Source organism: Peromyscus leucopus, chromosome 4, assembly GCF_004664715.2.
Source record: "Peromyscus leucopus breed LL Stock chromosome 4, UCI_PerLeu_2.1, whole genome shotgun sequence".
Taxonomy (NCBI): domain Eukaryota; kingdom Metazoa; phylum Chordata; class Mammalia; order Rodentia; family Cricetidae; genus Peromyscus; species Peromyscus leucopus.
In genome coordinates this window covers 60,747,639-60,764,897 of record NC_051066.1, presented here as the reverse complement: position 1 = coordinate 60,764,897, position 17,259 = coordinate 60,747,639, and the positions used below count along the sequence as shown (strand labels likewise).

General features: G+C 36.7%; 1 protein-coding gene across 5 annotated transcripts in view; it reads left to right on the top strand.

The window, feature by feature from the left end:
- Positions 1-17,259, top strand: part of Tfpi (tissue factor pathway inhibitor) — a 39,193-nt gene that overhangs the window by 16,413 nt on the left and 5,521 nt on the right. For 3 of the 5 annotated variants that reach the window (XM_028881745.2, XM_028881746.2, XM_037204916.1), the window contains 4 exons: positions 3,307-3,504; positions 4,903-4,941; positions 10,757-10,933; positions 11,487-11,579. In XM_028881745.2, coding sequence (XP_028737578.1) covers positions 3,307-3,504; positions 4,903-4,941; positions 10,757-10,933; positions 11,487-11,579 — 507 coding nt within the window. The other 2 variants (XM_037204918.1, XM_037204917.1) reach the window with 2 other exon arrangements.

The following is a 17,259-nucleotide window of genomic DNA, read 5'->3' as shown; positions in this document are numbered from 1 at the left end:
TGGAACTGGAGTTATAGACAGTTGTAAGCCACCATGGGTGTGCTGGGAATTGAACCCTCATCCTCTGGAAGAACAGCAAGTACTCTTAACTGCTGAGCCATCATTCCAGCCCCCTTAGAATTTTTTTTTTGTTTATAACAAAGTAGTATTTTCCTTAAGACAGTTCTTGTATTAAGTGGGTTTATTTTTAGACCATCCAAAATCAAGTCACTGCAGCAAGAGAGACATTTTTTTTTCCCCTGAGACAGTGTTTCTCTGTGTAGCCCTGGCTGTCCTGGAACTCACTGTGTAGATCAGGCTGGCCTTGAACTCACAGAGATCCACCTGCCTCTGCCTCCTGAGTGCTGGGGTTAAAGGCGTGAGCCACCACCGCCCGGCAAGAGAGACATTTTGTGTAAGACAGTAACACCAGAACAAGCTCTGGAATATTGTAAGAAGTAAAGAGCTGAGGGGGATTCTTCCCAAAAGTTTTATATTTGAGCCAGGAAAAGTACGAAAAGGAAAAAGAACCGTGATATGAGCCTTAGTCGTCCTCTCCTTACCAGTATTTTCCAAATAAGAATGTCTCAGAGGAAACTGATGTAGGAATCTGGTTGAGCTGGACATCAAAGGAACTAGTGTGGAAGTGAGTTTCAACTCCATCAACTCTGTCAAAAATGAAAATATCAATAAGTGCAAAAAGAAAAAAAACTGGAGCAGGCATCATAGAGATTTATATATTTACACCAAAGTAACATTTTGTACAAAACAATTGATAGAGCTCAAGTTACTGGTAATGGAAAATATGAACAACTTGATACTCCAAATTATATCTTATTTCTGACATATATACAGAGTTCCATGTATACATCCTCATCTCCAGTGAATTTGTTCAGTGTCTTCCCATTTAACGAAGGTCGGGTAAATACATCTTCTGAGCCTGAAACTGTAGTTGATGGGAGGGAATAATGGTGGCTCAGAGGAAATCTTAAATTCTCTCAGCTTTGTAGAGGGCTCTCACTACATAGTCCGGATGGACTCACGAGCTTTTGCTCCTGCCTCAGAGGGCTAGGATTGCAGGCAGGGGTTCTGCACCCAGCTACGGTTTGATTTTATTGTAGACTTGAAGTTCTTTTGATCAATGAGTTGCATAGTCTTATCTAGGTTTGCTTTGTTTCTGCTTGGTTTTTAATTAATTTTACAATACCCAGAGGCACACAGCAAAGTGGACCCTTAGATAGTAAGTTACCTGCAGACCATAGATTCACGAACAATCTCCAGAAGAGTGATATCCTAGCAGTCAGGGCACCCCATGACCTTGAGCACCCTATGGTCTACTGAGACTTTTTTTTGACATCCAAAGACACAGGGAAGGGAACTAAGATTCAGTACAAGATTTTCATAGGAAAATGATTTCCAACTTTATTTTTTTTTAAATTTATTTCATATGCATTGGTATTTTGCCTGTATGTGTATCTGTGTGACTGTGTCAGATCCACTGGAGCTGGAGTTACAGACAGTTGTGAGCTGCCATGTGGGTGCTGGGAATTGAACCCCGGTCCTCTGGAAGAACAGCCAGTGTCCTTAACCACTGAGCCATCTCTTCAGCCCGATTTCCAACTTTATAAAGTGAATTCTTAGAATACTATTGAGTGGAAATTACATTATTAAATCTAATTGTTCAACCCAAATGCCATATTGAGTGATGACAATATTATTCTTATAAAGATTGTGTAATATAACTGCTATAACTGCATTTGAAGGGCAGTTCTATCATGAGCTGGTATAAACAGGAGCAACTTTTAGTTAATTTCTGCGATTTTTTTTGTTGTTGTTGTAAGATGAAGATAACACCCACATCATAAAGTTGTGATCATCAGATAATTTTATAACAAAGTTCTAGGAAATTGTAACTAGTCAGAAAAAATTCTGTTATCAGTGTAACAACAAACAGCTTTGAAAAAAAACAAAACAACTCTTCTGTGGTACACTCACCCTCTGGTGGCAAAATTATCAAATGGCAGGCTGAATTTGGGCTCTGTTGTTTTGGAGACACACACACACACACACACACACACACACACACACACACACACACACACACGAGATTTGATATAAATCAGTTAGGGAGCAGAAAGACAAAGTCTGGGCCCAGCTCACTTTTCCCTTACACTGCCTAGTTCCCAGCTCAGAGAGTGGGAGCCAACGACAGTGGATAGGTTCTTCCAGTCAGTTAATCTAATCAGTATAGATCTGATCTAATCTAACCATACCTCAGACCTGCTTAGAAGCCATCTCTCAGGTGACTCTTGATTCTGCAAGTTGATGATTAACCCCCAACCACCACAGCTTTCCAACTGTAATTTTATTAGTCCTATAAATGGCTGGGCTGGGGAGATTGTAATGTGCTTGTCTAGCAAGACCAGGACCTGAGTTTCATCCCAGAATCTATGTAAAAAATGCTGGGTCTTGATGGTGCGTGTTTATAAGCCCAGTAGTGGGAAGCAGGAGTAAGGCAGATTCCTGGAACCCACTGTGCAGAGAGCAAGCCGGCCAGCCTAGCCTACCTTTTGAGTGCCTGGCTAGTGAGAGATAGATAGTAGTTGAAGAAAGACAGTCAGGGTGCATGTGCACCTCTCCACACGAGCAGATCTGCACGTATGTATGCACACAAATAAACAAGTAGACAAATAAATAGATAAATAAACGACAACATTCCAATTTCTTTGTTAGAATGTTAACATTATTAAGATATGGCTAGAAAGCGACATTCGTTTAATATAGATAACTGTAATAATAAAATACAAAGGGAAGAAGATATTGGAAAGTAACCTACATCAAATTTATATGAATATTTTCCAAAAGTTCACATTTTAAAATTGCAAGGAATTAAAAAAATGGATTTATTACTAGATTATCATCTATCTACAAATTTGTACTTTGTTTTAAAATATTTTTATATGAAAACATTGAAGTGATGTCCATTCATGTCCTAGTATTGAAAATAATTTTATAGTTCAGTAGTGGATGGATAGCTTTTAGTTTAACAGAGCACTGCTGCCCTCTAGAGGACTAATTAGTTTATGTCATTTAAAGCCTCTAGCACCTTCTTTAAGGATCATTAATAAATTATCAAAGACATGGAATACATATGCACTCTCAGGTCGTTCCTTTCACTGAACTCATAATAATTTATCTTTTCTGTTTCAGTTTTCTTATTTAAAAAATTGAGAGTGGAAGTCATACATCTGACAAAATGACAGCAAGGGCATTATCACAGTGCTGGTAGAGAATTACACATGTGGTATTTTTATTCTTACCATGTAGTTTCCGAGCTGCCACCGATGAAACCAAAGCACACGTTTTGTGCCATGAAGATGGATGATGGGCCGTGCAAAGCCATGATTCGGAGTTATTTTTTCAATATGGATACTCAACAATGTGAAGAATTTATATACGGGGGATGCCTAGGAAACAAAAACCGATTTGACACCTTGGAAAAGTGTAAGGCAACATGCATAAAAGGTAGGTTTCCAGGAAGCCTGTCGGGTTACTGGGCCTAAATGCAGGGTTAGTAATTTTAGAAAAACAGTGCTGTTTCCCAAGAAATCCCATTGTTTACATTTCTAGATTTCCTAGTCAACCATTGTTTTTGATTTCTTCGTGTCAACTATCATAAAATTATGACGCCTCGTTTATGATCTTAGAATCTCCCCTACAGTGAAAAGGGAAGGAACCCTGAAGTCGACTGCAGAACTTCATAGGTTCAATGAAATGAGTGCAGTTAACTTATGTGGGAGTTGGGTTGGCAGGAATTGTTTTTCTATAGACTTGGCTGCACCCCTAAAAACAATGCTCTCCCAGCACTCTTCTCGGAAGATAATGATCAGGGAGCTGAGTGTTAGGCTCCTAAGATAAGTATATTAATGCATACAAATTTCTACCACATGAGTCAGCTTAGCACTTCTAAGTCTAAGCCTGACCTAGAAAGGACTCATTCTTATTGGAATTTTAATACTGCAAAAAAAAAAAAAAATCAAAATTTCATCCTTGCCATATACACTTTACCTAACCCAGCTTTGGTGTTGATTTTTACTGCTGTAGGACTATAAAGCACATGATAATGTGTTATTAAACTTTACTGGATATTATTACTTTGTAGTCACATCATAATTTTATAACATTTTAACAAGGTTCACAAATTTTATCATCATTGGTCATTTTACATGGTACTAATGCATAGTTGGGGAGCTACAGGCAACAAGATATTACACATTCCAAAAGCTGCATGGAGTTTTAAAAGGTTTCAACAAAAAGAATTGATATAGCCCAATGGTGGTGGTGGTAGCAGCGGCAGCGGCAGCGCATGCCTTTAATCCCAGCACTCAGGAGGCAGAGCCAGGTGAACTTCTGTGAGTTCGAGGCCAGCCTGGGCTACAGAGCAAGTTCCAGGACAGGCTCCAAAGCTACAGAGAGAAACCATGTCATGAAAAAACAAACAAAAAATTGATATATATAGATATTTGAGGGGGTAGATACATTTAGCCTCACCTAAACATTACTCAACATATATGTGTAGTGAAACATGACATAACACCCTATTACTATGTATAAGTCTACTTTTTCATATGTCAAAATAATTTTCAAAAAAAGGAAGTAGGAGCTGGAGGTTCAATTCAGTGGTAGATTTTTTTACATAGCATTTATAAGGCCCTGTATTTGATATACACCACCACCACCACAAATAATAATAATAAACAAACAAAAATGACTGGCTATAATCATCTATAAATAAAAGTAAACTTGAGTCACTAAAACTTCTGTATGAGGATAATATTAATGGGATTATGTAACTGTTCTAGTTTAAGTGCATAATATTACATTATAAATGATAGCCGTTAATTCACATACTTTCTTTTACAGGTTATAAAAAGAAGACTGTAAAGACACCATCCGGAGCAGGTGAACTTTCACTTATGTGAAAATTAGTAGCATTTATCTAAGACAGCCGGATATTCAGTTTATATACCTCTTTTGCGGGTCAACTTTGAATCTACATGACATCAGAGATAATGTTTCCTTAAGTGGATACAGTGGAAACTTAGACATTCCAGACACTGGGCAGTAGGGAGGCTCCACGGACCATGAGTTTTGTACACAGCTCTCCAGAGCGTTTGTTTTCAATCTGTGGGTCGTGACTCCCTTCAGGGAGGTCAAACAACTCTTTCACAGGGGTGGCATATCAGACATCCTGCTTATCAGATATTTACATTACGATTCATAACAGTAGCAAGCAAAGTTACAGTTATGAAGTAGCAACAAAATGATTTTATGGTTGGGGGTCACCATACCATGCGGAGCTGTATTAAAGGGTCGCAGCATCAGGAAGGTTGATCCAGAGCCACACAGGCTGTTTTAACAACATGCAGATAAGGATGTAGCTCTTGACTGTCTCATTTTAGTTCTCCAATCCATTGCTAATCTCAGCACTGTGTGACTTTAGTACATATCGTTGCATGGGTGTGTGTTCTTCAGTTGTCACCAGTGTGCAAAAGTGAGCAGAGATAGTTAACGGTAATTGCCTTCATCATTAGTGTGCATACATTTTTTTTTTGAAGAAAGGTTTTTTACTAGATCTAACTCTTTTAAAGGACTTGTTATAATAATAGTATCATTGGGTTAAGAGAAACAAGCTCCATCCCCCCCCCCCATTTTGCCATCCATATTACTATGTAGTCCAAAGATGTGCCAATCACCAGGTTCAACCTGCTTTAAATAAAGGCCTAAAATGGATTTAACCCAATTACCACTTATGATATTTGCATTAAATAGGAAAATATCCAAAAAAATCAAGCTGTTTAACTCAAAATACTGATCAGATAAAGTCATTTAAAGGAAGCAAAGATGCAAAATCCAAGGTGCACTTAAATTTTATACAGTTTTAATTCTCACCTATCTGGGAAACAGTTGAAAATATCTTTCACTAATTGGAAATCTTCAGGTATCACTTACCAGAACTCAATTTAAAAATGCATAAAATAAGCCGGGTGGTGGTGGCGCACGCCTTTAATCCCAGCACTTGGGAGGCAGAGGCAGGCGGATCTCTGTGAGTTCGAGGCCAGCCTGGTCTCCAAAGCAAGTTCCAGGAAAGGCGCAAAGCTACACAGAAAAACCATGTCTTGAAAAACAAAACAAAACAAAAAAAACCAAAAAACAAAAACAAAAAAAATGCATAAAATAGCCGGGTTGTCATGGCACATGCCTTTGATCCCAGTACTTGGGAGGCAGAGACAGGTGGTTCTCTGAGGTTGAGGCCAGCCTGGTCTACACCAGCCTGGTCTACAGAGCGAGTTCCAGGACAGCCAGGACTATATAGAGAGACCCTGTCTTGAAAGAACAAAACAAACAAAAGGAATAAAATAAACTCAATCACAATTTGTATAACAAATAAAAGTGATTATTCATAATTTTAAAAGTATATCCCTTCAAATAGTGAATTATCTTGGTAACAATGTTCAGTACTCCACTTAAGTAAGGTCATAGTTATTGTTAGTATTCAAGAAAACAGTACATTTATAAAATGAGTTTTGTCTACAAGTGAAAGAAGATATTTTTTGTGAATGGAAATAGCATCATCAAAATATTAAGAGTTCTTTTAAAACATAGAATTAGAGAAAAGTTAAATGCCAGAAAATTTTTATTGTAAGAATAGAATGTAAAAATGTATCTTGAAATTCAAGAAACAATCACTTTAAATATTAAATATGAAAAAGATTAATGCTCTGAACATATGAATGCTAAAAGTGTTTAGTTGCTTCAATAACTCCATAGTAAAAATTCCATCAAATTGAAGTCGATATGCTTCCTAGCATTGAAACAGGATTGAAATTGATTTCAATTCCCAAGTTTAATGATAATGACAATATTACAAGATATCAAAAGAAAATCAAAAGATAATGAAGATTCAGGCCACTCTCTCAGAAAGAAAGATTAGTCTTAAGCAATTTCTTGGGATGTAGGCATGCATGAAAGTTGGCATTATACTCCTACAGCTTATGAAAGAGGCTGCATGGCTTGCATCAATATTCTTACTCAATTATAGCTGAGCACCATTTACCACAACTGTGTTGCTGATTTTTTTTTTCTTCTTTTGTGGGGGTCTGCCACCCAGCTCCCATATAAATCACCCATGAGGCTTATTCCTAATTGTAAATGCCTGGCCTTAGCTTGGCTTGCTTCTTGCCAGCTTTTCTTAACTTAAATTATCCCAGCTATCCTTTTGCCTCTGGACTTTTTCCCTTTTCTTACTTCTGCATATCTTACTTTCACTCTTAATCCATAGCTGGCTGTGCGGCTGTATGGCTGGCCCCTAGCATCCTCCTCTCCTTATTCTCTTGCTCTTTTTTTCTCCTTCCTGATTTCTCCTTCCATTTATCCTCTCTGCCTGCCAGCCCTGCCTATTTCTCTCTCCTGCCTTGCTATTGGCTGTTCAGCTTTTTATTAGACCATCAGCTGTTTTAGACAGGCACAGTAACACAGCTTCACAGAGTTAAACAAATGAAACATAAACAAAAGTAATACACCTTAAAATAATATTCTACAACACAAGTTTGTATGCAATTCCAAAAGAATGACACTTTAAGGAATATAGAGAATTACTTTATTTATAATCCTGTTTTTTTGTTTTAATTTATTAATTTAATTTAATAATTCTTGTTTAAGAATTATTTCACATGTGTGCATTCTCAATTTTCTCCTAAAATAAATTCATATAATTTGTGGGGGTCTCAGGTAAAAAAAGCTTCCATATAGTATTTATTAATAATGATCATTAGCATAAATTATATTACAATTTTGCTTTTAATGTGCAATGTATCTCATTCATTAATTTTTTATGCATAAAATTTGTATATATTTTTAAAAGATTTATTTACTTATTTATTATGTATACAATATTCTGCCTGCATGTATGCCTGTACTGCAGGCCAGAAGAGGGCGCTAGAACACATTATAGATGATTGTGAGCCACCATGTGGTTGCTGGGCATTGAACTCAAAACCTCTGGGAGAACAGCCAACGCTCTTAACCTCTGAGCCATCTCTCCAGCCCCCCAAATTTGCATATTTTTAAGATTACTTAAAATTTCATGAAAAGTTATATCCTAAAATTAATCAAAGTGAGAATTGAATGTATGTGTTTTTCCCCTTAAAATATTAAAATTTACAGAACTGTTTTTCCCATTTTATATATATGACACAATTACATATCATAGTGACACTCACGCTAAAGGACAGGAATGTGACAGGAAATGATTATACAACACTAGCCATCAAAGAAACACAAATCCAAACTCAAATGAGCTGTCATTTCATTCCTGTTAAATCCATACAGCAATCAGGAAAAACCATATGGATGCTCCTCAGCAAAATTTTAAATCAAAAATTGAACTATCATTTAGTATAGTAATCAACTCCACTAGTCAGTACATATCAACGAGAAGGGAAATCAATAGGTTGCACATACCATTCATTGAATTATTATACTGCAAGATTATGGAATGAACTGAAGTTCAATCTGTGAATAAAGGGATGAAGAAAATGTGTCATATTCCACACAGTGTGAAACTATTCAGCTGTGGAAAAGAAGGAAATCTTGTTACTTGCCACAACATGGCTGGACTTGATGAGCATCATGCTGAATGCAGCTTACAGCATGGTCTCAGTCATGGAGTCTTAGAAGGGTCATCTAAGAGTAGAAAGTGGCATTGTCATTACCCAAGACTGTGTGGTAGAGAGGTGACTGAGGAGAGTCATCGCATAGGAGGGAACATTCAAAAGATCTACTGGATACATATATACTTACATACACACACATATGTTTTTCAGGGCTGACCATTTGGCATTGGATAGCTAATTATTATGCTCTTTCCTGGGGACTATATCTCAGACTCTCAGCTTTCCTCAGTTGCCTGTAGTTCTTTGTGTAGGGTTGAGGACTCACAGTCCTCCCCGCAACCCCCCGTTCCTGTTTAGCATATCTGTTGTTGTTGTTCTTGTTCAGCTCATGTTGGTGAGACTTTATCCGTATAGTTTCTGACTTTCTAGGAGCCACAATTTTACAGCAAACTCTCCGTTCCCTTGGATCTTGCATTCATTCTGCCCACTCTTCCACAATGATCCCTTAGCCTTAGGTGCAGGATTTGTGTTATAGATGTATCAGTTTGGATTGATCTTCATAAATTTGCATTTCAATTAGGTGTGGGTTTCTGTAATTGTCTCCTGTTTTCTTGGTGCAGGATGAGGATGACACTTATCTGTGAATATTGAGAATGTAGTTAGGGATTATGCAGATTTAGTGGTGGTTTTAGGTTCTCTAAGATCCATGACTTCATTATCCTTGGGTAGTTGGCTAGGTTTCTGGAATCAGGCATGATTTCTGTCTTGTTTAGTGGGGTCTTAAGTACAATTATAGAGTTGTTGGTTACTGTCAAGATATGTGTACCACTACTGCACTCTGTGTCCTTCTGGTCATTTTTGTTTATAGTTGTTATAGCTGGGTAGGACTGTTGGTCACCTCATTCCTTTGGAAGCTTGAATGGTGCCTTCTGGTACTATGAGAACTAGTCCTCAGGGAGGAGGCTTTCAGGTCACTTCCAACTTAGGGGACTCTGGGCTCTGTATCTGAAGTGCATGAATGCGTACTCTTGATAGTAGAGCACTTGTGAGCACTGACTTCCTGATATATACATAAAAAAACAAAAACAAGTTGCTTTAAGACATGGGAGGTATCATAGTTCATTTTGCTACCACAGAAATATATTTATAGGAGAAAATGGAGGAACTGGAACTTTGTCCAAAATATTCAAGTGCCGTAAGACGTTAGAGCATAATACGTTTGAAAACTAACTCAATTCTCTTCACAATATGCACGTAGAGATTGCAATGTAGGTCACAATATCACAAATTCTGTGACAGCTGTGTTCAGCCTGTTTTGGAACATGATCAAAGGAAGGGGATTAGACTTTGCAAAGGCCCTTCTAATCCCTGAACATGTATTTCCTTTCTGCCTCTACATTGTTGGTTCAGTCCAACGCTTGGAAGAAGAAGAAAAGAGAGGGTGGGGAGGGCGGAGAGACCCAACAGTGGAGGACACCATACTGAGCACAGATATCAATTCCAGCATAAGAATTCAGGAACTCCAAGAATAGCCAAGGCAACTTCCGTACCTCTAGGATCCTTTCCAATGTTTAAAACCTCTATAGCATTCTTAATGAACTAATACAGTACCCCTTCCCTAATGATTCTCAACACTTCAGTAGACCTCTCTTTGATATAAGTGCATTGAACTTAGTAGAATTATTAAAGTAAAACTTACCATAATATTTGTACTTCTGAAGCAAGGCCATCATATATCAAATAACCCACTATGCTTTATTTTATTGGTTCATAAAAATGTTGATAGTAATTCCCTGTAATCTAATATAAGAAATTTAGAACTGCAATACCAGATAAAAAAAATACAAGACTTAGTTTCATCTTCCTTATTCCAAGTACCCAAATGGTTAGATAATGGTTCAGTTTTTAATAAAGTCATTCTATTTATTTTTAATGAGATAACAATTATCTTCTGGTTTAGCTTTTAAACTTTTAAAATTGGTTTTAAGTTTATCTTCCAAATAACTTAATTATAGATGTCATTAAAATAATTAAATGATAATAACAGAAGAAGAATATTTCTTTCTGATGTTTTTTTTTTTTTTTTTTTTTGCCATTTCTAGAAAAGCCAGATTTCTGCTTCTTAGAAGAGGACCCTGGAATCTGCCGCAGTCTCATTACTAGGTATTTTTATAACAACCAGTCAAAGCAGTGTGAACAATTCAAGTATGGCGGGTGCCTAGGCAACCTCAACAACTTCGAGACTTTGGATGCGTGTAAGAGCACCTGTGAGGATCCAGGTGAGTTCACTTCTCATCTCATTTGGGTCTATTAAGAAAGGTCATTTAAAATGAGGACTCTTTGAGAATGTACCCAGATTCTGTTTAAGCTGCACAAACAGGTAGGAGGTCTGAAAGAAATTCCCAATTGTTTTAAAAATACATACAGATAATTAGCACATCTCTACAGTTACTCTAAATCTCATAATATTCTCAGATATAATAGTTAACTTTCTTCCCTCAGAGTACTGCAGTATACATTCAGCAAAATGGTAGGACTGCTGAAATCTCTTATTCTTAAAAAATATGAGGGTTAATGATTACTCATAAAAATAAGAAAAGGAAACCTTATGCATTAACTGTTGCAGGATTTTGGTCACTAGCTGCAAAATTACTAGTGGAAATCTTAACCTGCACATGTATTTAAGATTCCCTGTTTGCTAATTTAGAACAGTGGGGGGCTAACTTGCAGAGTCTGCTGCTCTTAAGTCAATAGTTGCTTTTGCTTGTGTATAAAGATATGAAATTCTGTTGTGTTTTCAGGCTGTAATTGCGTATGTTGTGTTTTCCCCAGTGAATGAGTTACAGACTAGTGACTACACACCTGATCTCAATACTGTAAATACCACTTTGACCCCCCAGTCTACCAAAGTGCCCAGCCACTGGGGTAAGAATCTTATTTTCATTATTATTTTATGAATATATTATGGTAACAATAGAAGTGGATGCGTGTTAGAATTATCTTTTTAAAAATGATGATTTTATTATTTGAGGATATGTTAAAATATAGATATTTGATGAATTTCAGGTGCTTCATCTCATAAAAGTAATCATTTTTCTTAATGTCTTTTAAAATGTTCTTTAAAGAAGAGCTTCTGTGTATGTAACAGGTAGAAATGTGTACATGACACATTCTTTGCTTGTTTTAATTTAGCCTCATTACTTAGTTTGAATAATCTGTCAACATTTTCTGTTAGCTTTTTACCTATCCCAGACTTTAAAAAACTAGCTTTTAAATATAAGACTTTCTGTCTACTGAAATTATTCAGTGAACAAGTTATCTATGTTCATTGCACAGAATATTCTATGCATTTTTTCCCCAACTGGTATTCGCTGGCCTGCTCATCTTCTTGTCTATGGATTCACTACTGTACTGGAGTCTCCCTCCTCTGCCTTTCCTCTGGTTACCCAATCAGAATCATTTAACATGGCTATCACTTAATGTGTTTGCTTTGCTTGAGTTACTATGTTATACAGTTTTGTGTGTGATCATTTATCTCCTGTCTCTCTTCCAGCATTTGTCTCAATGTTAAGCATAAGATAGATGATTTACATTTTTTGTTTATTAATTTTGTGATCCACAGTTACAAAAGAAGGAACAAATGGTGGTTGGAAGAATGCTGATTATACTTATCAAGTCTTTTTGAACGTCTTCTACATTCATGTACTCACATTTTTTATTTTTAGGATTGGATAGCATTCTATGTATTTCCTAATACATGTTATCTTTGGGTTTACTTAATAGTTAGATGGTATACTTGATCTTTTTATACTTATAATTAATAAAGTTTTAATATTAACATTCATGGTTAGCATAGTCTTTTACTACGTCTAACTGGTAAACTTCTCAACTAGGAAAGGGAGACTAATATTGGTTCTGGGTCTTTGGGATAGACTTGACAGTTCTTGGAAAACAATAAATTATTTTCCAAATGCTCATAGCCCACTTTGCTTCTGTACATCATCTCTTAACAGTTGCCTTGGGACTATATCACCTTTATGATATTTTGAAAAAACTCATCTTTGGTTAGACTTCAAAAGCCTACTGCTAACTCAATCTCCAGCACTTGGTCTCTGAATGAGAAAGGGAGCACCTAAGTACCGATCCAGGGCCATACTGCTTCAGGCCGGCCTCCAGGTCCAGGGAGAATGACTAGATATAACAAAGAAGACCTTGTGGCCACTTGAAACTCTCTTCTGACTCTATCTATGACCTAGTGCCAAACTCCACATACATAAAAATTGGTGGAAAATAAATAAATAAATAAATAAATATGTAATTATACATATATGTATATATATTATCATTGGCCTTCTGGAAGAGAAATAATGTTGACAGAGAAGCTATTCAATAATTAAATGTCACCGCTGATGTGTTCATGTCAGAGATCTACAATAGAATATTTTCAACTCTATGTTGTCTTGGAAGATATTGATTACATGTAGAGGAATACTGCAATCATGTAAATTTTCTGGGAAGAAACTATCCCCTTATCAACTAAAGAGTTATACATTTAAATGCATATCCCACAAAATCATGAATGCTGTGGACAGTGCTGTAAACCTCATTTCATCAGCAAGCACATACAATTTGAAGCAAGTATGGTGGCCTTCAAATGTATTCTCACTGAGAAGCATAGACTATATCATCCTCCGTCTTCCTACATAGTAAATCTGGTAGCTTGTGCTGACACCCTGGCAAGTTGGCTTTCCATAAATAGAGAGCTTTAGCAGAGCTCACATCAGGCCTTCTACTTCCTGGCAGGAGTGCTGGCAAGAAACAAAAATGTGGCACTTCCTCTGCCAAGATCTCAGCTGTCACCCTACCTACCCGGCAAATCTCTTCACAGACAGTTTTGAGTCTAATCAAAGATAATGGTTGTCCCAGACAGCAGAGCCCTCCAGAGAAATGTTTCTCAAACATCAACAGATACTTTTTATAAGAGATGAAATGGACAATTTCACTGTGTCAACCAAATTAGCTTAAATGACGTTTGTATTGAATAAAGTAATAGAAATTTAAGTGTGTGACAATTATAAAGCTACAACAAAAAATAGTTGCAGATTACTACAGACCAAACTACTAACTAGCACTGTTAATTTGTTGAGATTTCTTTTTCTCAAAACAGTAAGAGAATCCATATTGGAATATGAATTTTGTATTGACAGTAAAAAGATAGACTAGGAATAAAAATTAGTTTAGAAAGATCTAAGTCTTAGTTCTCGAGTGTCATTTTTCTCTTTAAAGATTGGGTGATCTCTGTAGAAATGAAGTGAGAAGCACCCATGAAAGAGCCCCCAAATCTCCCTTTCACAACACCACAGGGCCCCGTCTTCCCGGTTTTCAATGATGTGAATGCCAGGAGCTTGCTCACTGGTATGCATCTGATCACAGAGACAAAGGCCTGGGCTGTGTTTTGTGATTTCTAAAATGAGGCCAGGTTGAACACGCCAACCTAATGATTCCTGCCTTCAGATGTTGGAGAGCTATTTGGCTCACCACTGTTACCCCCAAGGCTGGTTTCCAGCCCCCCTTATTAAGGTTTTTGTTTCAGTCAGGTACCTTCCTCCTGTTCAGACTTGATGAACACTGATTCATACATGTGATGGTGCATGAGGCACATTTAGATTGTTTTGATTGGAGATTGATGGAAAGAAGGGATTTGGAGATTAGAAATAATGAAGTTTCATAAACTTTATCTGATAAAATTATTGTAATATTTGCCCAGGAAGTCTAGAAGTATTTTCTACTTAGCTTTAGAGTGATGTCTCATCGTGGGCAAGAACATTGGTTTCATGAGTGGAATCTGAGTTTAACTCCAGTTCTGTAATTTCCTGACTTGTTTTGTACCCTTGAAAAAAAGCATGTGGTTTCTCTCAGCATCCAGTTCTTTCTTTGCTACATGTGGAATGCAGCATGTCATAAAATGTTTAAAAATACTGTAATAGCATGTAAAACTCTTCATCCTGTGTTGCCATTAACAAGAATATTGATTTTAAGACTGGTGTTGGTGATGATGATGCTGACCCAGATTCATCTAAGATATATAGACATAAAAGAAGTAGCTCAAAGACATTGTTAATGCATATTTTATTACAGTTTTAATACAACTAAAGTTGTAACCTTGAATTGAAGAATCTTAATTCATTACAGTTATCTGAATTAACACACAGTGCTTGTAAAGTCCTAGCATACTTAATGAAATAAAATTTCATCTTTTGTGCCTCTGGATTTTATTTGTGATCATTGGAGGCTTAAAACACCTGTCTATCTACCTTTATGACACAAGGTATAGATTTGTGTGCTTTCTAGTTTAGGTGAAATTTGTAAATTTGTGTATCTGGCTCATGGGGATTGTAATAGAATTTGGAAATGGAAGAATGAAAATATGAGGGTGCTTTTGTTCTTTGGAGATGCAATTGCCAGGTAGGAGAAGGCTTCAGTGATGAGTTCTTTTTTATTTTTATTTTTGTTTTTTTCAAGACAGGGTTTCTCTGTGTAGTTTTGGTGCCTGTCCTGGATCTTGCTCTGTAGACCAGGCTGGTCTCGAACTCACAGAGATCCTCCTGGCTCTGCCTCCTGAGTGCTGGGATTAAAGGCGTGCGCACCGACCAGTGATGAGTTCTTACAGTCAGTATGGCAGGATAAGTTGAAACTGAAAATGTGGGCACCAGTGACACAGCTCACAGGGTAAATGTGCTTGCTGCCAAGTCTTCCCTGGGGAAGGCCACCTTTCTCATTTCTGGATTTCCTCAGTTGTTATAGTTCTTTGTATATATTCTAAATCTGGTTTTCCTGTTTTACACTCTACCATTCCGTTTGTTGTGTTCTGTTCTTTAATGAGTCTAGACTTTCTAAAATACTCCTCCAGACAAACTGGAAATATTCTGATTTTTGTGCTCTCGCCCATATTCTATTGTTTCTCTGATTGTTAAAATCCCATTCTTCTATTAAAGCTAACCTACATATTCAACAAGCCGAAGACAATAAATGGTTAGCTGCACAGACAAAGGTCTATGATACACATGTTTTGTGTCAGCAATCATGATCTATTGCCTTTCCTATACAGGGTTCTCAATGCAACATTTTTAAGTTTATTTATTTTTATTGTATGTGTATGGGAGTTTTGCATGCATAGATGTCTGTGCATCTCATGTCTGCATTGCCAGAGGCAGCCAGTATCAGTTCCTGGACTGGAAGTACAGATAAATGGCCATGTGGGTCCTCTGTAAGAGCAGCAGGTGCTCTTAACTGCTGAGCCATCTCTCCAGCCCCTCAGCACAGTAATTTAAGATGAAAATACTAACCCTCGTATGAGGGTACTGACTGTAAGTATATTTTTTCCAAACATATATTTCCTAACAAAAACACTTAATTGAAAAAATATATTCATGAAAAATTTCATAATTGTTATTGTCTAAAGCCTTTTTGCTTTCTGTATTGTTAAGAAAAATTCTTGAGTATAGATACCTTAATGAACTCTGAGTATGGATTAGCCAACCTCTAGACAAAAGCAAACAAATACCTACTTAGTTTCTCTCTTTCCTTTTTAATCTGTATAGGCTTCCCTGTCCAGGAAAGATTTCCTACAGTCTGTTCCTATGACCTTTCAGTCTCAAATTTCCTGGCTGCACAGCCTCTACATTTTGCCCTTTACTGAGTGGCCTAGTACACACAGGGAAAGAAAACTAATCCTCAAAGTAATTCCTCAGCAGTCCTTGCCCTCTTTTCCACGTTGAACGACGTATCAGTTTCTGCTGGTTCAATGACTGCTTTTTTAGTGAGTGGATGTGTGTTTTCTGTCAATCAGAGGAGATGGTGGCCTTCCTGTCCATGCCAACCAGAGCAAGTTTCAGTCTGCAGCATTCTATTTACCACCTTAGGGAACTGAATTACCTCTAGTCAATTATTTTTATTGTGTGATGAGCATTAGAATATGTGTGATGAACATTAAACATATGAAAACAGAGCAGCAGTAAAAATTGTCCATTATCATAGCATCCAGAAGAAAAAAAAATCCCTGTCAATTTGTCAATAAATTTTATTTAACTTGTAAAAAATTCACCTTGGAGCAAATGATTGAAAGACTGTAAGTATCTGCTGAAGGAGTCCAAAAGCATATAATAAGCTCAACACAAAATGTTTTCTCTGTAGAACTTTAGCCTAGTAAACTTCTGAGCTTACAACCTGATAAAACTATATTTATAGTAAATATATCACTTATTGCATAGCCTCTCAGTCCTTTGCCTGATGAATAACATATATAATTTTCATTTTTACTTATGTGGTTCTATATGTATGTATGTATGAATTTGGTATCTTGGCATGTAATAAAAATTAGCATATTTTACTATTTTTAGGCTACACATTTTTAACATCTTAACATGATTGTAATCATGATGAAGCCTATCACTGATAGTATGCAATATAGTCAGGTTTTCCTTATTAGTAGCACATAAAATAGTTCATCTTAAAGTCAAAGACATATTAGATTCTGTGATGTTTAGTAGTACAGATGAACTACTATGCATATATTTAAAATGATATATAATTATATAAAATATAA